Raw genomic sequence first — 26,921 nt, 5'->3', positions numbered from 1 at the left:
CCTTTCTACTCTTGGTTTTACAGAAATAGCTGGTTCAGTTCAGAACTTTAATTTTTAAAAGACATAAACAAGCAAAATTAATTACAAATCTGTGCTTTGTTTATAAATGAACAAAAATTGCAAGTAACTTATTATTGATGTTTGCTGAAATGTAAAAGAAAAAAATGAAACCATTTTTAAGGTAAATTATACTAGAAAACATTTTGATTTCAGTATTATTTTAACTCCAGAGTGGAAATTTGGCAAACATCTACTTAAAATAGCCAATGCCAATTCAATTGAAGTTTACACAGAACTGGTCTATTCCTTTACAAGAGTGCTACTGTTACATTTCATAAGGCAGGAAACCGTATTTCCAGAGGTTTCTCTGTGATACCACCCAAGTAATTTTCTAAAGAGTGCATTCAGTTATTTATCTTAGTTCTTTCTGAACCACAGGATTTTTATATCATTAAAAACAAACAAGCAAACAAACAACAAAACCTAACCAGCAAACATTAATGGGGGGGGGGGGGGGGGGGGGGGGGGTGGAGGAGTAGGGGGAGGAAAGAAGACATTAACATTACCTTAAAAAGTGTGTATCCAATAACTAAAGATATGAGACACAAAGGGGACAGATCTTACCTGGCATAAAGACAGCATAACTCCACTGGCATCAGCAGAGCCACCCTGCTTTACATCAGCCACCGTTTTCCCTATCCATGTACAGCAAAAGCCATTTATGTTACCAATAGTGTTCAGAAGTAGTGTTAACACACTACTAATAACAGTGTTAGCACACATTTTTTAAATCAAGTTCAGAACACCTTGGTTCTCACCTAGTATCTTGTTGCTGGTGATTATTGCTCTTATCACTGACAGTGTATCTAGTTCAGGGTAAATTTATCATGACTTTCAAATGATAGACTAAAATACATTTAACATTCATCTATGAAGTTATTAACCACAGCTAGTTCTTATCAGAAATATTCTGAAGCCCATTTACAGTGTGAAACAGGTGGTTTTTAAAGTGTTATTTTACAACTTTGGTTAAGTTTTTATGCTGTTACGGATTTTCACTGACCAAAATTTGTGTAAAATAAACTGCAACCACTGGAAGTCAGCAGCAACTGAAATTTAGAGCAGCATGACTATTTGTTGTTACTAATAATTTCTTTTATAGATCATTAACTATAGAAAAAATTAAAAAGTATCTCCCTAAGGCTTTTGTTTACAGAGCAAATCCTAAAAGTAGAATTATAGGAACAGAAAAAAGTAATTGCACAAGTTTCTTATAGTCAGAAAGACGTTCTTTTAAGGCACAAGAGAATTCAAGGAGTGCAGAGGACAGATTACTTAACCAGGAGTGCAAATTAAAAAAAATAAAACCTGGGAAGCAGAGGCTGATTTCCAGAAATGCTTAAGGTAGCATTCAGGTCTTACTATTATCATCTGCCAAAGCTATCTCAGACTTTTGGATATATATATAATGTATATGTATGCTTAATCTAGTAAAATAACAAATGGGATTCAGATGATTTCTGCCAGAGATCTGTATAAATGCTCACCTCCACAACCACCGCATCATATACTCAAAACAGTTTATCCCAGCGTAATTTTGCATCTCAAATAAAGCTATCTGTAAAACACATTATTAATGCAGTGTATGCTCAGGTCACTTGAGCTCCATCTTCTGTCAAGTTCTACTTACAGAAAGAAACAATTTAATGAAGTCCGTAACAAGGCAAGTACAAAAGGTAGAGGTAGCTACACTGGACAAAACTCTTGGCAACATTCATCATTTCTGTAATGATCCTATGTTAAAAATCTCAAGAAACTGAGGTACAATCTGATGTCAAGTAAACATGAGATTTGTCTTGTATTCATTTGGAGTACAACAGTTACCCCTACTTCCTGATTTTTATTTTTTTTATCTTTTATTTCTTTAAAAGAAAAATACATACTCGCATACGATGCTGATACCCTACATGGGGATGCCATAAATCCCTTAGGATAGCAAGTTTGATGGGTGGTAACCCATTAGGAGAAAAAAATATTTTTTAATAGTATTTTACATATATACAATATATATATATTTAATTTTCAATCAAAATATAAAGTTTTCTAATGTATTCATCAGTGTTTTAAGTGAAAAATGAAAAAGTGTTTTGCATCTCAGTTCATATAAGTTAAAAATTAACAAGGTATTTGAGATCCACCAGTAATGTATTTCGGTTTATTTCTACAGAACTAAAACAAAGAAACAGCAAGTTAAAAAGCTTTCCTTTTCCAAACCCAGATATAATAAAATCTTGAAGCTGAATAATTAATTGAAAGGACAACACCAAATTTTGTACTTTAAAGTAATCACAAAGAATAGGAAATGGAATCTAAGTAGAAACTAGCATTATTATATCAACATAGTCCGAAGAAAAAATATTCTAAATCCCTTATTTTTGATGGAGTGTGTCTAGCAGAGACAAAAAAAAAAAGTTGAAAATTAAAGTTAAGTTAGTTACACTCTCACCAGTCTATATTTATTTTGATAAACCTCTGCCCCCCTCTGAATTCCAAAATACCTAGTATCACAGAAATATGACAGCCACTTATTTACAGGGTTTTTTTTAGCACTGTGAAAGGCACATTTATCTTTTTACACATGTTTCTGCTAATGTCCTAAACTTGGGTTCCAGCTGATCTAAGAAGTCAAGTGCCTCTTCTTCATGCTGATCACTGCAGCAGCCTACAGAGCCAGCCAAGGATCCTTTTCCTTCATAGTTATATGAAAGGAGATAATCTTCGGAGTGCTTCTGTTCTTCATCCTGTCTGCATAGGTGCACCTTCTGCATAAGAAGAGAACACATCTTATTATTTTCTTAAATTGTTATCCTAAACATATTGCATAAAAATAATTTCTTTTTGATTTACCTTTCATTGATTAATTTTTAATCAGAGTGTGTCCTCTAATGGATTCCTACATACAAAAAATGCACATGATTGGTCTATATCATTAAGACTATAAAATATAAGTATTTAATAAATAAATAATTTCTACTAATCATGTATGTAACAATAAAAGAGGAAGAACCTGTTTAAATAACCTGTCAAACAACTCTATTTGAAATTAAAAGACTGATTTATACATAAGCAGTTAGGCAAGGAGTGAGTTTTTGATCTCCAAAACTTAGAGCAGATACATTTCTAATGCTGTACTCGCATTCCTTCACCATTGCTAAGGTATCAGGTTTAAATTAGTACAAAGCCAGCAGTTAGAATAAGGCAAACAGACATTGTCAGAAAAATGTAACAAAAGCTTGAGTAAAGCAAGTTTTGCAAATGAAAAATAGCATACTGCCTATAGTTTAAGCCAAGAAGAGAGAGTTAGTTACACTAATGTCTAAAATAAGGAAAGGATGATTTTTTTGAAAGGGCAATATTCCAAAGGGGATGCAGAGGAGCAAAGGAAACAATAACCACAGAAAGCCACCCTTCTAGCACAAATACATGTCTTCATTGAAATGTACGCATTTATTGACCATAGCCTACTCTCAAAAAAAAATAATAACCAAAACGACCAAACCATTTGGGAATACTTACTTCACCTAAACGAGGATGTGTGAAATTATGCCATTCTGAGTAGGAGTATCTACACGTATCCATCATAGTCTGTCCTCCTCCTTCTTTAACTGATCCCAGAGTCTGATGTCCACCTCCTTTGACTGATTCCAAAGTTTGCCCTCTTCCTTTAGTCATTTCAAATGTTTGTTGATCTCCTGTTTTTATTCCATATCCTCCTTGATCACATGTACTCTGTAGAGGAATTATGTTGTGATCCTAAAAAAAGATGCAGCAGTGGAGATACCTTTACTTTTTTAACTCAAAAGATGAAACAGCAGTCAGGAACTATCAATACTGAGAACTGGGAAGTCTCCGCCTTTTTTGAACAAAAAGCTGTACTTAGCTCTTGGTGGATAAGTATCACTAAGTGGTCTTTGGAAAGGATATTATCATAAGGAGTGGAAAAAAAAGTCTGCATTTAAATAGATATGAGGTACAAATACTGAATCTTGAAACCAATTAAAGCTGTACTATAATCCATATGTTAGTTTCGTAAGTTAACATAATTGTTTTTTTTCAAGTCAACAACCTGTAAGCCACTAAGCCAGATATAGTCATATCCATAAGTTTCATTCTGTTTCTTCACCCATTAAGTTTGCACAGCTCATTAAATACGCTAAAACTAGTATGGGATCACAAATTAAAACCACATTATAAGTTCATAAGGGCACTACATTATGCTTCATAAGCAACTAATTTGACACTTGTCACCATTAGGAGTTTTTTCAAGGTGAAGTGAACCGATTGGTTTTTAAACTAATCTCCTTTTCTTCGGGAGGGCAAAGTTGGGGGGGGGGGAGACAGAGGAGGAGGGAAAGAACTATGTTCTTGTGTATGAATGCAGTCCTGGGCTGGACTATGTTCATGGTAGACTGAATCTTAAAAAAATTTAGATGCCAAAGGCACAAGCATATTTCATGAACATGGACTGCTCGATTCTTCCCCCCCCCCCAGTGGCTCAAAAATCAACTGTATTTGGCGTCATTTTTCAGGGAAAAGGCAGAAACTGCACCTGCAGTAATGTTCTGCCATAAACACACACTGAACATAGGCAAAACAGTAGATTTCCACCTAATCTCATTGCTGAAAATGACTGAAGCGATTAAAAAGTTCACCTGAAATTTCCAACTAAACAGTTAAAGTCTGGAAGAATTATAAGCAGCCAGGCTAACAACTACAGGGTATGTTTAAATATACATGGTTCTATCAACTCAGCCTAAAAAAGTATTTTTAAATTCTTCTTAAATAGCAAAGCACATTTAATGATCCCTGAGTGTATTCTTATATGTATTGCTTATTTCCTTTACTAAATCACTTACTTGAATGTGGTCCTGTTCTCAAACTGCAATGCTATGGATACCTTAATTCTACATTAGTACACTGAAGTAAATAGACAACTTACCATCACTTCTTCTCCTGGAGCTTCTGTATTTGAAATGATTAAATTATGATTGGCACAATCATCAGTCACATGCCTGTGCATTACTCCAGAACCACAGCAGCCACAAATTGTGATCAGAATTACTATGGAAAAGAAATAAGTGAGGAAAACACTATGAAATTTAACTCATAATGGTATATTTTGTCTGACTATGAATTTTCCAGTAGCAGAAATGCAAGCATCCTTTATGAAAACACTGTAACTGCGAAATTTCACAGTAATAAATTTAGACCAAATCCAGGTGAAAAATAGGATTTTATGCCTACAAAATTGTGCAATATATATTTTTCATTTATGAATATGAAGATGTCAAATTATATCATAAGAACCTATGATAAAGTCCTAAGCTAAAGGTCCCAATACCAGAAACTTCTGCTTCACAGAAAGGTCAGGAGAACCCTGGAGGACTTCAAGCATTATGTTACAGAACAGTCTTATTTAATTCCTAGTATTCAGTTTACCCCTCCTATAATACTACTTTGTGTTGTCATGGAGACTCAGCCAGAAATTACTTTTTATATAAAAGACTCACAAGCAACCAATACCTCTCCTAAACAAAGGATTAAACATTTCATTCAGCAAATTCTCTCTCCTTCTGTTTTCAAGTTGATAGCTTAAAAATAAAGAAGTCCACAAGGAACAGAACAGTTCTGCCTAACTGCCCACTGAGCAATCTGATCTCTGAACACATAAACTGTGGAAACTGGCCAAGAGCTACTTTCAAGCTCATTTAGCTTGTGCAGCTGTCAGTGGGATCTGCATCAGCAGTTCCAACAGGCTGCTGCCTCATGCAGACAGATGGGAAGAAGACATCCATGACAGTACTGACTAGAAGACACACAGAGTAAAACCTAGCCACAGTAAAATAATGGGTCTGTCTGGGAAGGCTGCAGTCAAGAGGTAGTGACAAAAGCTAGCTGATGTTTCACACACTCCCCCTACTGAGCATCCCCACATCTGAAAGCTACACTCTGGCTGTATCTACTCTGGGCTGTGTCGCAAGTTGGGTACCTGCTCTCTTGGGATAAAATATGGATCTATATTATCCTCAAAACATGTGCAGGTCTCAGTGTTCTATCTACTTGAGTAAAAACAGGGTGAGAACTGAACAGGGGCAACACAAGTTTATCATTAATCAAGAAAATGGAAAAGAAAGAACTAAAACCAAACAAACCAAACCACAAAAACCACAAACAAACAAAATGGGAAAAGAAAAAAAAATAAAACTATCTAGCTTTGCTATTACATATCACAGTCACCACCACAATGGTTAACAGCAATATTAACCTGCATCTTACAGTCTTTGGGCAACTCAAGTAAAACAGCATGTTTTCAAGAATTTGATCCGTTGCAGAGGTATCCAACCCATCCTTCAACATTACACTGGCTCTTGTAAAATCCCTTGTGAATGTCTCAGATACTCCATGTTTTAATCCATGACACAAGAAAGGTCACAAGAAGCTCTTGGAAACTGATTTCTGCATTCCTACAAGCAGAAATGTTCATCCCAATACCAGCACTAAACTCACAGTTTGCTATATTTGCCTCAAGACAAGATCTGATAAGCACTACAAATATCACCCTCTTCTGGTTCAAGTTCTGAATGCAGGTTTTCTGGCCTTGCTAGCATGAACACACAGAATATTTTACATAAACTGTATTTAGAAGAATAAACAAACATCTACACACAGTAACTACAGGAGAAGATGAGAGCAAGAAGCTACAAATACAAATACTACAGATACAAATAGAGCAGGTAGATTAAGTCAGTGGTGACAGCTATACCACTGCCTAAGTAAAAAAAGAAATGTTTGAATCAAGTTTGAATCAGGTGCCTTCAGCTAATTTTAAAATTAAGTATTTTGCATTTAGTGTTAAAAAACCAAAACAAGTGTACTTACGCAGCAATAATAGCGACCCTAAGATCATTGCAAGGATGGCCCACACGCCAAGAGTAACATTTCCACCAGCAAGGTCACGACTTTGACCACCATTGCATTCGGTTGGAGTAACACAATCACAGAGGTTGACTCTTATGTGGTTCTCTCCTACCTTTCCTCCGTTATCAATCACGCTTATAGGAATATCATATGTACCAAATGGAATATCACCCTTTGGTGAAAGATACACAGAATTATCTGTAAAAAAAAAAAAAACAATTGAACAAAAAAACAAAACAGAAAAAAATTGGTTTAGTGTTAACAATACCTGAAATTCTGTTGTCACGAATGTGAACATAGTCACAATATTCCCTTTGGTTACAGCTACACTGCTACCAGATCTGCGTTAGCTAGTTTAAAGCTAGCTCAAATATGTTGACACAAAACTACATCTTGAAAGTATTCATACATTCAGCACCTTTTAAAGGTTAGAATTGAAAAAGCAAACCTCACACAGCTTTCTGACAACATATGATTTGAAACTCTGATTTAGTTGATTATAATAAATGAAACTATTTGGGCTTACTAGTAAAGACCATCAACTGAATTGGCATTTATTAAAAGGACTTACAGTAGTGTAGGTGGAATAATTGTAAATTTAATTTATACTTCTTTCACTCTTTAGCTCTATTGCTGTATTCATTGGGAAGTAAAATCCACTTAGTCTACTGCCCTCCTTAGCAGCAATGATTAGTGATCATGTGTTTTAAAGGGCAAAAGAAATCTTTTGTGAAAAATATGTTCAAGATAGACACTGATGTATACAAAGTTGCTTATGATGAGGTATATGAAACAACATGTAGCATCCAAAATTTTTTTTCAATTTGACTAATATAAACCTTAAGGCTCTTAGACATCTTTGCTGTCTTTAGCATTTTGTTAGTGACATTTGATGGAACACTTGAGAATCAGATCCTTTTCAGTCTAATTCATTACAACATAGCAGCAAATATATGTGCTGCTCTTGTTGCCATCACCTAGCACCCACCAAGAAACCATCATCAGCTATAACTTCTTATATAAGCAAATTTTAGGAAACAGCAATTCCTCAGGTAATAAATTATTTAACTTCTACTGAAATTATAAAAGTTAACAGAAATACATTAAGGGAGATAGCAATGTTTTCTTTCATCCAGCTCAGCTTTACTAAAAATGTGCTGGCTGACTGCAGTACTAAGAAAAAAAACTTGCCACGATTTTTTTAGTCAGCATCTAATAAATTTTAGGTAAAACTTCAGTTTTCCAGTTCTCCACCATAAATAGCAGCTCAAGAAAAGTTTAATTTTTACTTAGACTACTAGTTATTTCATTCTTAAATTTATTCTAAATTATGATGATACACTTTATTATATCTATTTTTGTTCTCCCACCTAATATTATTACATCATAATTTCAGACAGCAGCTGGTTGCTGACCCAAGGATGCTGGGGACGGATTCTTGTTTATGCTTTAAGAGGCAAAACATACTACCCTTCTCATTCCTTTTGTGATGCAAACAGTGCCACCTTCTTAACTTCTGCAAACTGTTTCAAACCCAGGACAGTTAAAATAAAGACTACTTTAGCTGTTTCCCTTTATTTTTGGCATAGTCTTGATCTCCTCCTGTATAGCAAATGAAATAGAGGAACCACTGGAGATCATTAGGCCTACCTTGTCAGCCCCACCGAGTACACCAATACCTAACATACATTCAACTAATCTATTCTTACAGTCCCCCCAAGGCAGACGTAGCAAAGCCTCCTCTGGCAACCTACAGCTAAGTGAGGAGGTCAAAGTATTAAGTTACCATTGTGTCGAGTTATCTTCCACATGGAAGCCAAGCTACGGTCAGTTATGCGATAGACGAAAGGTGTGCTGTAAGGAGACTCATCACCATCCTGTGCAGTAAGGCAGATCGGTTTTCTGTCTCTGCACATGATATAGTCAGTTTTGGTGATTCGTGGGTAATTCTTATTCCCAGGCACGATGAAAACCTGAATTGTCCCAGTGCCTGTTTTGCCATCTATGAGATAAAAATAACTACATTTAGTACTTACTTATAACATTCACATATTTATTTCTACTCCAAACTTTCACAATGAAATGTCATAAATTGTAATATCCAGATTCAGAAGTAAGGTGGAAAGCAGCTGCTGATTTAGCCAAAAAGGGAGGGGGGCTCCCAGAGATTGCTCTTGGCTGCTTCACTTTGCTTGGCTGGTTGTAGAATGGATCAACAGCTCTAAAAGTTCCATATTCTGAATGTGCATACAATATATTTTGTTGAGATATGTGTGGGCACAGATAATATTCTATGATGATGAGAGAAGAAAGAGCCCATAAATCAAGGCTAAAAGATGCAACACCAAACTGAGAGAAAAAAGCAGAAAGTGAAGATTTGTAGCCTTCTCACTTCTGGAAGGAGGAAACAGATTAGCCTTTCCCTACCCTACTTTCCCTTGTAACACAAACACTTTCAGAGATAGTAGTCTTCTTTCTGCCCTCTTCCCTCCGAGTCAGATGTTTACTTTTTATGCAACAGAAATTCTAAACAATTTAAATTCATATTATCTACATTTAATTTTTAATATGCAAGCTTTAGAGTTAGAATTTTTAGCTGCAAAGCAGCTTTCAAAGGTCTGCTCTCTACTCCTACTGTGGCTGAAGCACGTAAGGGCTCATACTAAATCCTGCCACTGGATTTATAAAGGCAGTCTATTTTTCCTTTTTAATAAAAGATACTTATTTCAGAATTTAAGGTGTGGCCTAACATTTTTCTTCGATAATTGCTACACTTAGCATTTGGAAGTGAAAGGTCTATTTAATCTTCTTGCATACATGATGTTAAGGCAAAATTACATCTTTTCCTACAATAAATGCATATACACAAATTAATCAGAAGCAGAGGATCACTCACATTAAGCAAGAACAAAAACCTGGTTTAGAATGAGAATCTGAGTTTATAATCCTCCCTTTATGATCAGAGTAATTTGTGACAGTGTATCACTTGAGCAACACATACTGTTAACACTGTAAAAGAATCTAGATGACTGAGAATAAGAGCACAATAACACACAGCAATGAATATAGCTATTCTTAGAGGTCCTTGAAGTAAGGGTTTCTAAATGCATGACATCAAGAAGTCAAACAGAGCAGGAAACAGAAAAAGCTGCAAGGTCAACGACTTTTTCAAAAAGTTCTCTCTACTTTTGTTAACTTCACAGCTGCCAAGTGGTACCACTTAAAAAAGAAATGGGAAATAAAAGGAATGCAATTCAGAGTAAAATCCCTCAATTTAAACTTAACTGAAGGATTTTAAATGCGAGCAGATAAATTTTGAAAACACTGAGAATTTGCCTAATTTTTTAAATGCATTCCCTACTGTATAATATTCCCTAAGCATTCGATAGAACTATCCCAAAGACAAGACAACAGACTATGTGGACCTCTGGTCTGAAACAACATAGCTGTCCTCACGCTAAATTTGCACATAAGTATTTGTGACAGACCACAAAGAATACCGACAACATTTAGTACTCACTTCTGTCTACTGCAAGGACTGTGATATTGCATTGACCTCTTCTCATATCTCCTACATCTCGGTCCAAGACTTTAACGGTCCTGACTTCACCTGATTTTTCATCTATGTTGATCCAATTACATTGTCCAGGTGCTATCCGGTAGCTAATAAGAATAATTTGCTTAGTTAAAGATCTCAAACATATACACACATGTATGTACATACATGTATTCACATACACTCATGTGCACATACATGCGTACACACGCACATACAGCATCAACAACTTTATCCCTTCCAATATCCTACTCATGCTGTACTCTAAATAAACTAGTAAGTACCATTTTTTTCATACCTTATGCCTTCACTATTTCCAGTTTCTGGATCTTCTGCTACGAATCTCCCAATAGCTGTTCCAATGTCCTCACATTCTTTAACATCTATGCGTAACAGACAGGGTTTAAACACTGGCCCCTCATCCACATCCAGGATATGCACTGTAACAGAGGTGGTGCTCTGGGAAAGTTGTTGTGAATGTGGTGCCAGCACGTAGGGTGCCTCATTGTTGGCTGCGATCACAAGGATCCTTTGCTTGGCACTTTCATAGTCCAGTCCCTGTAATAAGAAGTGGGGTGCCGTTTTTTTAATTTCAAACCAATACAAAACTTGGTATTATTTCCACTGCCCAACCATTAAACAGATAAAACTGAACCACATTTATTTACAGAAGAAGACAGCTATCCTTCTGGAACATCCAGCTTGACACAAGGCAAAGGGGCATGATATAAAAAGAATCAAGTTCTAAGTTTCTCTAAGAAAACTTGAGGAACTACCCCTAGTAAGGTAAGCAGCACCACTGTAAAATTTCAGGTTAATATTCTGATAGTCACTTAATAATCAAACCAAGGTAAGAATTACATGTGGTAGAGGATTTTCTAATCCCATATCTAGTTGGCCATTTTTTTTAGGTTACGTATATTTCCTTTCCAGCAGAGGTCAATCATGCTTCTTGCTAGCACCTACATTTACTTCCTAGTAAGACTTCATCCATTGGAAATACATCTGAACTATCTGAACCATCTGAAGTTGTGGTGTTGATCCATATCTTCCATTTATCCTTCAGACAACTTCTCCAATACCACTGTATGCCTTTAATACAGCTATTTATATCCTAAAGTCACAATACTCTTTAGTCTACTACAACATTAATTTAAACATAAGAAATTTCAACAGGGTTTGTATACCAAGTAGCTTTAGGAAATGTTCTAATAATTGCCAAAACCAAAAAACAATAAATAAAACCCCCCAAACTCTATCCTTATGATATCCATTTTCAAAATTTATTATTAATCTTCCCTGATCTTTAGAAGTTACTTGCTATTGCTGTTTTAACAGATAATAAAAAATAGCATGGTGAAGCATGATGATAAAGGACAACCTGATAAAGGATGCCCTGATAAAAAGACACATCTGTAAAGTACTAGGTATAACAAGTAACTAAACTAACATGTAGTCTTACATGTACACGGACTCCCTCACACACTAAAAAAGTAAACCTGAAGTCACTACCCTGCAAAATAAAACCTGGAGAGGTTTATCCTGAATTATTAAGTTCAATCAACTCCCAGAGAGAACAAGGCTGGAGGTGTTCATCCTTACCCTCCTTTGCAACACTCCCATTTCTCTTAAAAAAACAGTCATTAAGCATTCCTCACTTAACATCCCTAAGTTTAAACAACTACAACTGTGGAACCAGCAAAAGCACCAAGCTATTCTGGAATGACCAACAAAAGTGAATTCCTTGAATTATGTGCAAAACTGAGAAGTAGTCCAGGTGATGAGTTTTGCAGGTTATGTACCACACATGAACCCAGCTGCAGTGCATTGTGCAATCTGCACTAGAAGAGAGTTCAGGAAGAAAGCACGATTTGCCCAGTAGTTACTGATATTCTTCGAATGAGTTCTAGATTATTGGTTTTAAAAGCAACACCTGAAGACATACAAATTTTCCTCTAGCAGTTCCATTTCTACATACCTTAACAACACACAGTACTCCTTCGTTTGTGTTTTTGTCTGTTGTAATTTCAAAGGACCGATCATCGTTTCCCTTTATGATTTCATATACTGCTGTGGAGCCAGGCGAACCAGGTTCATCAAGATCAACAACAGAGATTCTCAGTATTTCTACATTCACTCTGTTTTCCTCCACTCGTGTTTCATACTTGGAGAATCCAGAAAAAAAATTTAAAAAATATCAATTTTAATTGAAAAATACCATTCTATGATGCACAACTGAAGAACACTGTATTTAGATAAGACTACTTAAACCCAAGGGGTCAATTTATCAAGTTGCTGTAAAGATTTACCTCGTTTTCATGCATTAGCATAATTCTCCCACTTCTCTCTTACACCTTAAGTAAAACAGTAAACTTTTCCTGCAAGCACAGATGAAATCTCAGCTCCTTCATACACTATGTAACTAAGTCTGGAATTCTCCTTCCAGGAAATGTAAATTAGCACAGTTCTCCTCAGTTACTTCAGCTCTACATGCTAATTTGGCTATGCCATCAAGCTCAGCATTAGAAAAGACATGGGGATATATTTAAAAAAAACCCAAAAACTTATATATAAAAAAAACACAGGCACTTGAAGAAAAGCCAAGAAGAGTGAAATACATCTCTACTTGGATGGCAAAGGATGAAAGGATTCTTCTTACTTTTTTGTTTTTGAAAGAGTTATGTTATCTGTGCTTCTTGAGCTTGTACAGAATAAGACTGATTCTGAATTAATATTACTGATGATATTCCACAGTAGTGAACGGAAAAGACAAGGTATGTGTGCCTCACGGGTAATGAATTGGTTTTTATGAATTTTCTATTACAAAATCTCCTGTGGTATTTGAGCTGTATATACTGTTATTAAGACCTGCTCTCATAGAGGTGGCTACAATAAGCAAAGACTTACAAATTATAGCTATTGATGAACAAGAAGTGGTTTAAATAATACTTCTGTAGATAGAAGAAAAGTTGGAAAAGCTAGAAAATCTTGGTGAAAATACTTTCATCTACTTCATTGACACTGACATTTACATTTGCAATACACAAGTAGCCAAAAGCTGGCCAAATGGTAACAAGGTCATGACAATGCTTAGGAGTGAATCTGTCCTCTCCCTAAAAATGGTTAAATTATGGGATTTCTAAGAATATGCATTGCAGCAGAAGTGAATTAATAAGTCATGTCAGCTTTCTCTCAGGACATAAGGCAAATGAATCAAAGCAACTAACATAATAATAGGTCTAATTAACAAACAGCACATCAATGAACAGGGTGTTCTGAAATGTCTATACTGCCATTAGGTGTCTCAGGGCATTAGACTTCACTGAGGGACTGCCCTTCAGGAAATTAGAAAGGTGATAAAAATGGGCTTTTCTGGGGTTGTTGTCCCCCCCCCCTTTTTAACAGACATTTAAGAAGACTTACTTGCATTTGTTTAAAGCATGGTGCATTGTCATTCATGTCTTCAATTCTAATGACAGCTGTTCCTGTAGTACACAAACCAAAAGGCTGGCCTGCCATATCTCTCACTTCAACTAACAAAGTGTAACTGGGTACCAGCTAAAAAGAGGAATAAAAGCATAAAGAAGTTTGGCATACTCATTCTTCAATCACATAATTACTCACAGGAGTAGAAGTGAATATTTTACTCCAGTTCCCTAACTCTGCTCTAAATTCAGTGCCTGGAAATAGCATTAGGTTTCTTAGGTGGAGGAAAAACACCCCTCCTGCTCCACTTCATAATTTTATCATTAAAAGAGAGGCAGTAGACTAATTTGTCAAGCCTTTCTTCCCTCAGTAGTCACAGTGATATTTTCTTTAGTAGTCACTGATGCTCAGTCATTGCATTTTTCTCTTGCTACAGAAGTCGAGCAGTGTACCTGCAACTGCACAATTCTGCAATACACTGCTAACGTGGACTTTCAGCCATGAAGTAACATAAGTATGCCAGAATATGACTCTTTTTATCCTCAGAAAAGATGTACCTGTAGCAGTGATTTTCTTCTAGAATGACTGTCTTATGCTAGAAATATTATTTTGAATTACACATGCCTGTCAGATTTTCTAGCATAAACGGTATCTCACAGCACATTTTACCCCTTCCCCTAAAAAATCCCAAATAAAATAATAACTAAAACTCCTGTGTCTTCTTTACTTGAAAGTTAGCTGATAAGTATAAATAGTTTGCACTTTAATTTTAGGAAATGTTATATTGTTGTTTAAGTTTCAGATACCAGAGATATTTCTGTTAAGCACATGATGACTGATTACTTCCAGAAAAGCTGGCTCATTTTCCCTGTAGAGAAGCAAGCAGCACCTCAAATGGAGTTTGATTAGGAGGAAACAGTGACTCATGGGACTCATAAACAGAAAAAGAGTGAAAATTCATAGGACTTTCAATCCATTGGTCAAATAGGAGAGCAGTGGGAGGTCCCCTGAGAAGATTAGCTAGAATATAGTACATCTATACAGAAACTCTTTGGACAAATTACAGATCTCTGGAAAGTGTCAGAAGCCCATTAGTGAGGGAAACAAAAAATCATAAACAATGATTTTTTTTTTTGTGTGATTCCTGTGCCAGCAGCTAAGAAGCTATCTGTGTGCACTAGATGACAGCTAAACATGCTTCAGGAAAGATCACCTCTCTGTCCAGCTGGGGCAATAATACAGCAATGACACCTGTGTCACTATGTAAAGAAAATGCAGGAGTTACTGGTGGATTTTGTGACACAATGCGGTATTTCAACGTAGTATGCAGAGTATAAGGCTCATCTTTGTCCTCCGCAGTCACCTTTCCAACAATGACACCTGTGAACACAATACAGCAATTTTTTATTCCAGAAAAATCTGAAAATAATCAAAAGCTATTTGAACAGGTATTTATATTTTAGATACATGAAAATAGCTACTTGGTCATTTAGCTTTAAATGAAAATAATATTAAAAACACAGTAAATGGTAATAAAATACAGTAATGTTTTTTTTTTCTTTCCTTCTTAGACAAAGTTGAAATTATTGAGCTGTCAGAAATAAATACTAAAATTCTAGATTTCAGTTAGTGTTTTTGACAGTGCGTTCTAACTGACCATCTCAAACACAGCTGAAGAGTTGCAGGGGAGATGGAAAGGAAGTTTCAGTTCTGCTTTGAGAGGAGAGCTGCTGTATTTTATGCCTATAGCCCCAGCAGTTTTGGAAATCCACTTTATGTCAGTAACAGTAAGAAGTCGAGCAGCTCAGATAATGAAATGCAACTGATGTTTTGGGGTGAAGAGGAAGATACTTTGCTTCCTTTTTTGCAAAGCACATTAGACTTTCCCCATTCTATAGCCTTAGCCTTAGAGATGAGCAAGGAAGGCAATACCACGGCTTTTGCATTCCTTATTTTCTGAGGTCCACCTTCCCCCCTACTTTTGTCCTCTGTTACACAGACAAGTGAAATCAGTAACAGGCAAATCCCTGCCTTTTACAAGTACAGGCAGAAGCAAAACTGTCTCCTCCTGTCCTCTCTCAGGAGAAGTCCTTAGTTCATCAGCTCAGAAAAATGCTTTAAGCTTAAGTAAAGGCCTTTTACACCTTAGAACACATCTAATTTAGTTGCTTATGAAACTAATGGTTAAAAATTGCTGTTCTGTCAATCATAACATTTTATGGAAACAGATGTCTTGAATAAAATGAAAAGAATAACATGTGGAAGTTCTTAGAAACACCAAATGATCTCAATTTTTGAAAACTTCTACTTGAAACAATACTTTTCAGTATGAGAGGGCATTTTGGAATTTCTAATCCTTAAGAAATCTCGGCCTGCTCTTCGCAAATTCTGTCTGCTGTAAAGAAATACTCCTTAGGAAATGCTACCGAAAGTGATTAAAGGGCAGGATTTCACTTAGTCATACTGGTATGCAAATGAGCTGAGTAGTGGTAACTGCGTTTACCGACTTAGAACAATTCTTACCAGGCTTGGAATTTTCAGGGACAGAAAACTCAAAAAGGTCCTGTGTAAAATATGGAGCATTGTCATTATCATCCTCTATCCTGATTGTATGCACAAGCGGTACCTCTGGTGAATAACCATCTGGAGTGGTTGCAAAGCAAATGATCTGTAAGACATAAATTCAATAATTTATTTCATGCTTAAGCAACATAAAGTAGTATTACACTTTCAGTTCAAAGAAGGAGTCAACAAAGTGAAATACAGCATGCAAAGCATAACCTGCTTAAGCCCAGGCTCTTCAGCCACATGAAAGGGGAAGTGACTGATACCTTATGACAGCAACACAAACCCTTTAAATGCTTTCCAATCTTCTCCCCTTTCCATTCCTTGCACTAGAAGTATCTGAATCACTTTCTTCCTTCTCCCCTAACCATTCTGTCAAACACTTTTTCCAAGTTGTTTGAGCACATTTTCCCAGGTGTCTGTGAGGCAATCTCAGCCTTACCAAAAATTTTGATGCAAATATTTCTATTAGAACAAAATCAAGAACAACAGCAAAACTATTTGTCTATTACAACATAATCTAATTTGCAGTAATAGTTACTGCAAATTACCTAACTGCTTGGAAGCTGTTTCTACTGCCTTCTTACATATCTCAGCCAGCAGAGAGAGCAGTGTACCTTGCTAACAAAACACTGAAACAGCTTGAGAAAGAGAGGCTCAGGTCTATAGTTTCTCATTATTTTGTTTTTATGCCACCTTGCCAACCTTCCCTGAAAAACTCTGGGATAACTTCAAACACTTCTCAAGAGTGATGCAAATCCAATAGCTCACTTATGCTATAATTCATAGCATAAATAGCTCATTTATGCTGTAATTAGAGTCTAAGTAGTAAAAATCAAAACTACTCTGTAGATGTGGATGACCAGATATTTATTTGTCACTGATTTCATCTCTGTAACACCAAAGACACTACTCAGAACAGATCTTGTCTGCTCCCAGTTTCCCCTGTTACCCAGCCTTCAAATACATGCATGACAGAAAAAAAGGATTTAATTATATTTACACAGTTCAGGCCTGTACCTGAAAGCTCGGATATTGTTCACGGTCTACTGCACGGGTAGCAAAGATATTCCCAGTTTCTCTTTCTATGTAAAACAAACCCTTTGGATCTTGATCAATTCCTGGTCCACTTGCAGAATAGTAAATGGTGTAGTTCTGAGCTGTGTCCGACTGGACCTATAAAGAATGCATTTTTTAAGCCCAAGGAAAACAGCATCATCCTGTATCATATTTAGCATCATATTTAGCACAAGCAGGAACTCTTCAAAAGAAAAAACCCATAACTTGATATACCTCTACTTCTTTACCAGCTTAAACTTCACAGAACAGAACAGCTTTCCATGCAATTGCTTTCCTTTTCAATATGTGTACATTGGGGTAGTTAATTCATACTCAGAAATGTTTATGACTGCCAAACAATTAAAGAAATGACAGTGTGCATAAAAAAATAATATTTTCAAATCTAATGTCGCTAGAATACTGCACCAACAAGGCACAGTCAGATACAGATGGCTTAGTATTTCTGTCGCTGTTCAAGAGATTTTGGGTTTAGTGCACCCACTGAGAATGTGGTTTGCAACAAGACAAGAAAAAGTAAAAGAAAGTAGGAAGGGAGGGAATAAAAGCAAAGAGGAAGGAAGAAGACCACCTAGAGTATAGTCCAGAGATACGCCGATTCAGATAGCCTCTCGGAATCTCACTACAAGCATCAAGGAGGTAACATTAGCAGTTACCTATTTAAAAACACTCTCCTCCCCAAATACTTTCCTTACCTATTGAATACCAGAAGTTAAGAAGGTAAAATTAGTAGAAGAATAATTGCTCTGCACAGACTCTGTTATTACACTTGTCTCTACATATCTGCTACCAGCCACTCTGTAATCTAGTGAAGGCTAGATGGATCTATGATAACTTTAGTTCTTGCATTTCTCTTTCACGCCTACTTGTTTTACTACAGTAAGTACTTTTCCTAATAATATAGGCTATAGTCAGTCTTCAATGCTACAGGTACACACCTTGTGCTCCAAAAAGGATGCAGACACGCAAGTAAGATTCCCCTACCCTGTGTTTACAAAACCTTTTTCTAGGCTATGTTTTCTGGGGATTGTTGTGTTTTCTTCAGTTACACACTTTATTGATTTCCAGGCCAATGAGCTCTCTTCCAATAGTATGCCTCTCTCCTTTTACAATTTTTGCACAATTCCATTTCACCCCAACAACTGCAATCACAAGTTGCTTCAGCAAAAAGATCTAAAGATACACAGTGAACAGAACAGAACAAGACAGAGGAGTAATAGCAGGAATGGCATCAGTAGGGGATATAAGAGAGCTCACTTTTGTTCTTCTTTTATCATAAAAGTCACACACAGTACTAGCTTGGGTCATAAAATTAGGATTTGTATAAAATATATACCTGCTGTATTTGTAGTGGAAAAGGTCCCAGTGAGTTCTCTATCATAACAGATGGAATAGGGCCCCACCTTCTTTTAGTTCGCTTGAGAACTGTATCTCTAGCATGCCTGGTCTTCTGTGTCTGGGCCTAGAAGAAAAAAAGACAGGTAATAATATACCCATATATTCTTAACTTTGTGTATTTTTGCTTAGCTACTGTTCTGAATTTTCATCGTTTTTATCCTCCATTTCAGTATTCCCATTGACCATTTTTTTCCAAAGTCTTAACTTCTGATTATACCTGTGATAGTATTCCAAGAGTTTTCTCATTCATTGTAATGCTTTGCATGATCAAAATCTGTTTTAATTCCTCAAACGTGGCTTTTACAATTCTTGACATTCCTAATTAAGTTCTTTGCTTTGTTCCATTTCCTTGCATCTTTCATTTCAGAAAGGAAGTCTGTGTTGACTTAAACAACACAGTCATCAACAACTGCTAAATAAAAATACTCTAACCCATAGTGCTTTGCCTAATTACTTGATTTCCAAAATTCAAATACAATTACTCAGCATGAAATTGTACTCTATGATACACTATTTCAAATAGGTATCTTGAAGCTAGAAGCTCACCTTTGTTTCTTCTTCCACCAAGCTAACATGTATTTTCTTTTCTACTTGTTCTTGAGTATCTTTAAGTAATATGGTAAAAGTCTTTTTTTCAGCAGACAAAGAAACAGCAGATGTTGTATACACAGAACCATCCTCCAGAATTTTGAAGTTCCCATCACTGGAACTGATAGACTCTGCAGACTGAAGGCATTCTTTCAAATCAACTGTAATAGATATATATATATATTCAGACAATAACTCAGATAGCGAGACAACATCTCTCAGAAAACAAAAAAGAAATTCCTAAGTAAAAATTATATTTACCAACACATGGAATCCTCAAAAATCTGATCATTCCGCATTTAAGCATCACAAATATAGATTCTAGAACTCCTTTACGCATTCAGCTTTGACCAAGTTTACATTAATTTCCACTCTTGTATTTGTAAGTGTTTCCTAAAGGATATGGGTGCTTCGTATCTTTCAACATGATGCTATTACACTGGTGAAACTACTGAAGCATCAGAGATGAGCTAATATGTTTAAATGCGAAAAATGTTGGAGACACGCTCATTACTGGATCAGTAGCTATGACATTAGCCCCACAAAATCAGGGAAAATGATTAATTAATGCAAATGCCCAATGGTGATACTAAGTCTTATAATTTTTGCCTTCAGGAAGAAAACACTGACTGGTACAAAGTGATTTAATAGTCTTGGGAGGACAAAAGCCTTTAAATTATGAAGCAGACAGATGGGAGAGATAAAGAGTAACTCTGGAACAAACAATTGTCAATTTTTTAGTATGTACACAATAGAACCCCATGCAGTTTATAGGAAGTACCAGGTAAGTTCAACATACTTCTCAGGTGTTTATTTACTGTATTTGCTAACTCTCGTGGCTACAAAAACTTTAATGCACTTCAACAAATTTGCTTCATTAGCAAGTAATGCAGCACTACAGCTTGAAAATAACCAAAATCAGGATACTCATAATGAACTGCAGTAGGACCACAGCACTAATAACAATGATTTGGCACCCTGAAAAAGATGAAGGCCAGAGACCTAAATGATAGACAAATGACCCTTGCAGAGTACAAGAGGTGTCAGTGTCATGTTCTCAAAATCAAAACTTTTCAATACTCCTTCAATGATATGATAGTGGATAGCACCTTGTTCTATGAAAGCTGACTGCAAAATGTAGACTCAGAATTTCACCCCATATATGTAGTTGATATTTTCAAGAAACTAAATTTCACATCTCTCTCAAAAATGCAAAAATAGACTGGAAACATAATTTTAATTATGACACAACTTTTTCCTTTCTTCATTCTGAAGTCTGTCTTCTGAACTAAAAAGTTTTCTAGACTTTCTATAGTACTGTAGAATTGGTTCCTTTCCTTTGTCAATGAAAATTTAGTATTGCAGAGAATACCACTGCCTCACTTAAAGGCGTTGCATATTGCTGCATATTACAGCACTGCATTTCCAAAAATACCAGACTTCTGTGAGTCAACATTATGCTCAGTTAGCCATAGCATTGTGGGATCTTTTTCTTTAGAGCTTCTTGTATTGCGTAATTCAGAAATATTAAAATACCTTACAACAAGCAGGAAAATCCTGACTCATTTTATTCTCAAGGTATGATCCTTGTATCAATGCAAAATACATTATGCTTCTCAATAAATGTTTCAGTAATGTCTTTCAAGCTATAAAAGTTTTGTTGAATTTTTGTTTAACAAAAAGCCAAAACAGTAAATTCAATGCTATTCTTATGCTCTCAACTATGTGCAATTCCTTCCATAGCACTATAATAACATAAAGTTTTGGGTTTATGTAAATGAAGTTTATTTACACAGAGAAATGCTAAAGTCTCTGAGAACTTGCTAATTACTTAAATATCTTTAGCTAACTTTCATTTTAAAAAATTAATGTAAGAGCAGTGAGCTTTTATTTTTAAAGTTAGATTTTCCGAGCATTTTTATGTGATGAAGTACTGATCCACTTCACTTGTCCCTTCTGTAGGAATGTGGATCACAGATTTGGAGCATATTTCTCTGTTGTTTTAGGATTTACACAGGAGACCTCTGAATCCTCAAATTCAGTCTCAGCCCTGTTGCAGCTGCTATGTAACACCTGTAAAAACTGCCTTTCTTAGACTGGTCTGGGCTAAAAGAGAAAAGAAATAAAAAGGAAACAAAAACTAAAACCAAAGAGGAGTGTGGTGTTTTTTTCTGGTCTCCTCTGTTGCTCCCAGTCGACTGTGAACTGCCATAAATACAAATCAGACCATCCAGTCAGACAGGAGCACTCTCCCAAATGAATGTGCACGTAGGACACCTTTGCAACATGTCCCCTCGCATGCCCTGAATGTCCCAGCAGCACTGAGCAGTCAGTCACATACATATTTCACAGAGCAGCAGCTTCTGGGTGCTTAACTGTGTTTTTGTCTCCTTTTTTTTCCTTTTCCATTATCCAAATGACTTACTACTTTCTTCATATGACTCTGTGGGTTACGGGTGCAACTTTGGAATAGCAAGCCACTTATGTAAATATTATGCTTTAGACTCAAAATTTTGAAAACATTAGAGTCTCTCATTCTTGTTTTAAAATAAACACTGTAACCTGACAATAGCTGTTTATGCAAAAGTCAAATGGATGCATGGAGCCGGCGTTCAAATCCGTAACAAACATAGGGCGTATCCTTCATAAAAAGGCTGATCCAGCTGTTTAACTGGCTGTCCAGTCATCCATTCAATCCATTAAAAAAAAAAACAAACAAAAAAAGGTTTCCTTTACTGTTAACAGCATCCTCAGCAAAGGTGCAACGTTGTATTGATAGGACCTTGCAGTTTCTCACCTCTGCCAACTAAGGTTTCAGCCTCTAGTTCAGAAGGGACATGAAAAATTACTTTCTTGCAAGCTTCACAGCACAAACTCAGTACCTAGAAAACAAGTTAAGAAATCATGAAAACAAAAAATAATTACATGGTATTTTGAATAACAACTACAGACACTGAAGCTGCTTTTGATTCATTTTTTTTAAACACTGGCCACTGAAATAGCACAGAAAGCTCTCAAGCTAAAAATTCAGGTACTATGCAGCATAGCATATAAAGTTTCAAACTGGAAACAAGATCTGACTACTGCCTTTGGATCTGTCCGTGGCTTGTGTGTTTTCTACTAAAAATCACAGCAGCACTGACATTAACAAAAGTTCCCTCTGACTGGAAGATTTCACCTACACAATTCTTTAGTTGTGAGAAGATAAAATACAGCTTGGCTGTGCGCTCCCTCCAAGGCCATTCTTGGCCAATTTAAATCCAAGGTCCATAAGGATTAAAAATCAAACACTCAGTTCAGTAGAACTGTGGTGATGTTTAACATTAAAGGGACAAGTATTTTATTAAAACCACATGACGTCACCTGCACTTACATATCACTATGCATCTTCAAAGTACGTTCTCAACAAACTAATTAAATCTAGCTTCAGCAATTAGATATGACATAAATAAAAAGCTGTGTATCACATCAGTCCACTCCCATACAACCAGTTACAAAATGGGGTGCTCCTCAAAATTCAAATGAATAGCAGATAACCAGACCTTTTTATAAAAAGAATCATACGGAGGTACAAAGACTTTCCTCAGCAGAGAGCAATGTAGTCCTATCCTCAGATGATAAAGAAATAGAAAAATATAAATAAATGCATTCACCCTTTTAAGTATATTTATTCCTTCAGGATGAAAGTCTAGCAAAAAGGAAAGTAATTTTTATTTTGCACACACCTTTAGGATTAAAGGTACATAAAAGTAAATAGCTAAGGGAAATTCTAAAAATTACTTGTGATTCTTATTTACAAAATAATTAAATAAAGATACCTTAAGATCTTTAAGACATTAGGAACCTTCAGAAAAGCTATGATCAGCTAAAAAGTGAAGCTGAAATGTGGAATTTAAACATTGCATTAGTTTAAATGTGGTGTCTGCATCATAAAAGCTCATTATACTGTTCCTTATATATATATATATATATACACACAGAGAGATATAAAAATACTTACACATAAAACAATTTAACCATTCCAGCTTATGTATTAGTGGGCACTTTCCTTATTAACAGATACTTACTTAAGCACTCTCTCCTGACAGACGTATTGATTTTTAAGTTATCAAATCACACCATCTTAATACACTGTTCTACGATATTTTAAGAATCAATGACATCTAATTTTGAAATACTAATGCCAAGTTTGTCGGGTGTCAGCACGAATAACTATTGAGAAGTTAATCAAATGTAAATGGCAGCTATTTGTGAATACCAAGATACAAGGAAACACCAAATAAGCTATGCTGTCCTTTCACTTTACACAAATAAGCCACTTAAAGAATTTTGGGCGTTTGGGTGTTGGGTTTTGTACTCGATAGATGAATTTCTTTTACCTTTTTTTTTTTTTCTTTATATGTATGAGTAAACTCGCTTGGGTTTCATTCTTACCAGCCTAGCAAAGGCAGGCATGCATAGTGTCTGGAATAGTAACACTTTCATTAAAATTTACATATATAATTAATATAAAAATAATAAATTCAGTGCGTCGACACTACCGAGTATTCTTCTTTCGGGCTCAAACGATCAGAAACGTTCTTTTGTGTTAATGCAATGATAATTGGAAGGAAAGGGGGTAAGAAACAAAAGACAAATCATTCATTAAAAAGAAAAAAAAAAGAAAACTATTTCCCCGCTCTCCCCGATAATGGCCTTTCTGTAGCTGAAAAGAATCTACAAATACAGTAAACTGAAGGTAAAGGAAATGGCTGAAATTGTTCACCGCAAAGCCAACTCTTCCATGGGAGCTTAACGCTCTCTGCACTACACGCACGACACTTCCCACAGAACGGGACAGCCGTCGGGGGGGGGGGCAGAGAGGGGAGATCTAAATAATATGCACTGCGGTTTCATTTTTTCCTACGAATGACCAGAAGTATCATTAGCGACCAGACCGTGTGTCCACCGCGCAACCTCACGGCAAAAACCTCAACCAAAAGTCACTCTACTACCAGTCCGAAAGCTAACTGAACCACCAACTGGCTTTCTCTCTCCGCCGAAGCCTCCCCCGACACGCCGGCTGTGGCACTCAGAAATGCCGCGCAGACACCATGCTACCCGACGCGGGCTTCCGCACCGGAGCGCACCCCCGCAAGGACCCCGCCGAGAGGAAAGCTTACTGGGAATAAAGATCAACCCGCTATCGTTTCGCTGTGAAACAAAGTAACAGAGCGGAGGAAAAGCGCCGCTCCAAACAAGTGCACTACCGGACTGCGCGCCCGCGCAACCTCGCTCCGTTCGCCCCTACGCCCCCCACTTACTCCCTTCTTCTCTCTCTTTCTCACTCACCAGGAGGCCGAGGACGAGGCGGGGGACTGCAGGGGCCATAGTGCTCGGGGGAAGGGGGCAGCCGCCGCCGTCGGTGCTGCCACGGCGGGCGGGCGGACGAGCGAGTGCGCGGTGCCGGCGCAGGCGGCGTGTCTCGGCAGCGGGCCGTCTCTCTCTGTCCCCTCCCGTCTGCCAAAGGAGCCGGCCGGTGGGGAGGGTGGGACCGCGCGCAGCAGCAGCGGCGACTTTAATTACTTTCTTCTTTTTTTTTACCCCCTCTTTAGGGTAATGCCTGTCCCAGGCACAGCGCTGGGACACCCCGCCCGCCCCGCCTCGCTCTGCCCTGCCCTTCTCTATCCTGCCCCGCCCGCCCACCTTCGTTGGCGAGTCAATGGCCCTCCCCTTCTCTCCCCTTGCTGTCCCGTCGCGGCGCCTGTTCAGCGCGGAGTGAGGCGTAGGGGAAGGCGGGGATGTCTCTCCCCCCAACGCGGTCGCCTTCCCGAGTCTGCTCAGGGTCCGTTCCGTCGGGGCGGTGTCAGCCCCCGACCGCCATAGCGCACGTCCGGCCGGGGCGGGACGGAGGGGATGCGCTGGGCGGTTTGGGAGAGTGCTGGGGGTTGCTGGGAACGGGGCTGATGGGTTACTTCGACTTTTGAGGCAGATTTGTTTTTTGTGAGGGTTGCTGGGGCTCAGGCCGCGTCTGCTCACCAGGGTTTTGGAGTGGCTTTGAGTGAATAATAGCAGAGGTAATAACAATAAAGTTAGAAATGCAGTTTCACAGGCAGGAGATGAGCTTTCGGAGGAAACGCCCTGCAATTGAAGACCTTTCAGCCTGAGTGGGGCATGGCATTTCTGTTGCAAGCCAGTCGGTACTGAGATTTTTATTTCATACTTTGCTTCAGAAACAGTACTGATTTGCAACTTTTTTAATCTGGCATTGGAAAAGATCGAGTGGACTGGTAAATACACTTCAGTATTTATGTTCAAATGCACAATTAAGAAGCAAAAGAAATTGTAAAAAAAAAAAAGAACCTTCCCGTTTCTCACTATTTCAGCATAGTAAAGGGCATCAATGACAATGTTGTGTATGAAAGCATAAGACCTTTACTTCTTGAGGTCACCAACACTGCTAGTGGCGAGAAGATAGGGAGAGGTATAACCATCAGGCAATTTCAGTGGGACATTTGCACACCTGTGTGGGCATAAGAAATGATGGAATGGCTGAAACCACAGCCATGTTCCCCTCTAGAAGTGTGGGCAATCTGTAGAGGTTTGAGCTCAATGGATTAGTTACAAATGCACCCAGGGCGTGGTGCGCTGGGAAAGCAAGAGGTAGATTGAAACTGTTCCTTGGGCATAGGGCACTGTGATAACCTGTCGTAACCTGTGGTAATGCTCACAACTGTGTGCTGCAGTACACCATGTGCATTGCAGACTGGCTCTGCTGATGGTGGCAGCATAAACACAAAACATTGTCCAAATTCACATTGTAATCATACAGACTAAGTGGAAGCAAAGGAAAAATGGATGCAGGTGGTTTTTTTTTGGTTTTTTTTTGGGTTTTTTTTTGCCGTTGTTTGAACTGGTAAAGCCTGATTTGTTGTAAGAAGCAGCCTCATGTTCTGAGCCTTCAGTCATCTTCACCTCTCATGTCCCACCTCAGGTGTTCATGTAAGTGCACAGCAAAAGTCCGCAGTGCCCTGCACTCCCAGCAGCTGTATCCAACCTGTCACTTTGCCGCAGTGGGTTTCACAGCTAAGTAATAAGCATGGGGCCTAATTTCTAAATGTTTTAATTCATTATGCTCCATTCAAGCAGTTGTAGACATAGGAAGGGAATGAATTTGTCTGGACCTGCAATAATTTCCAAAAATAATAACTCAGAATGCTAACCCTGTGGTCAGAACTTCATTTTTTGAGCTTTTTAATTCCCACATCTGTCAGAATAGGTGCCTAGACTCGATTGACCCAGACTCTCTATTCCAAAGCCCTAATTAACAGTCTTAAAACTCTGGCCTGGCTTT

The 26,921-nt window shown here is 37.4% G+C and overlaps 1 protein-coding gene across 2 annotated transcripts; it reads right to left on the bottom strand.

Moving 5' to 3' along the window:
• Window positions 1-2,454: 2,454 nt before the first annotated feature.
• Window positions 2,455-25,186, bottom strand: LOC101880603 (desmocollin-2). Of its 2 annotated transcripts, XM_031052821.2 has the most exons (17): window positions 24,920-25,186; window positions 22,386-22,470; window positions 19,547-19,749; window positions 18,939-19,064; window positions 17,546-17,701; window positions 16,484-16,628; window positions 15,174-15,340; window positions 13,958-14,092; window positions 12,513-12,698; window positions 10,833-11,092; window positions 10,499-10,641; window positions 8,765-8,980; window positions 6,940-7,176; window positions 5,000-5,121; window positions 3,577-3,813; window positions 2,908-2,953; window positions 2,800-2,822 (listed from the first exon to the last, which is right to left on the bottom strand). In XM_031052821.2, the coding sequence occupies exons 1-16, from the start codon at window positions 24,956-24,958 to the stop codon at window positions 2,918-2,920; spliced, it is 2,493 nt and encodes an 830-aa protein (XP_030908681.1). In that variant the 5' UTR covers window positions 24,959-25,186; the 3' UTR covers window positions 2,800-2,822; window positions 2,908-2,917. The 2 variants fall into 2 exon arrangements, with proteins under 2 accessions (XP_030908680.1, XP_030908681.1); XM_031052820.2 differs by lacking the exon at window positions 2,908-2,953 and having other exon boundaries at window positions 2,455-2,822; window positions 24,920-25,184.
• Window positions 25,187-26,921: the final 1,735 nt, after the last annotated feature.

This window comes from Melopsittacus undulatus, chromosome 1 (genome assembly GCF_012275295.1).
Source record: "Melopsittacus undulatus isolate bMelUnd1 chromosome 1, bMelUnd1.mat.Z, whole genome shotgun sequence".
Taxonomy (NCBI): Eukaryota; Metazoa; Chordata; class Aves; order Psittaciformes; family Psittaculidae; genus Melopsittacus; species Melopsittacus undulatus.
The sequence above is the reverse complement of the archived record's forward strand: the minus strand, read 5'-3'. Positions and strand labels throughout refer to the sequence as shown.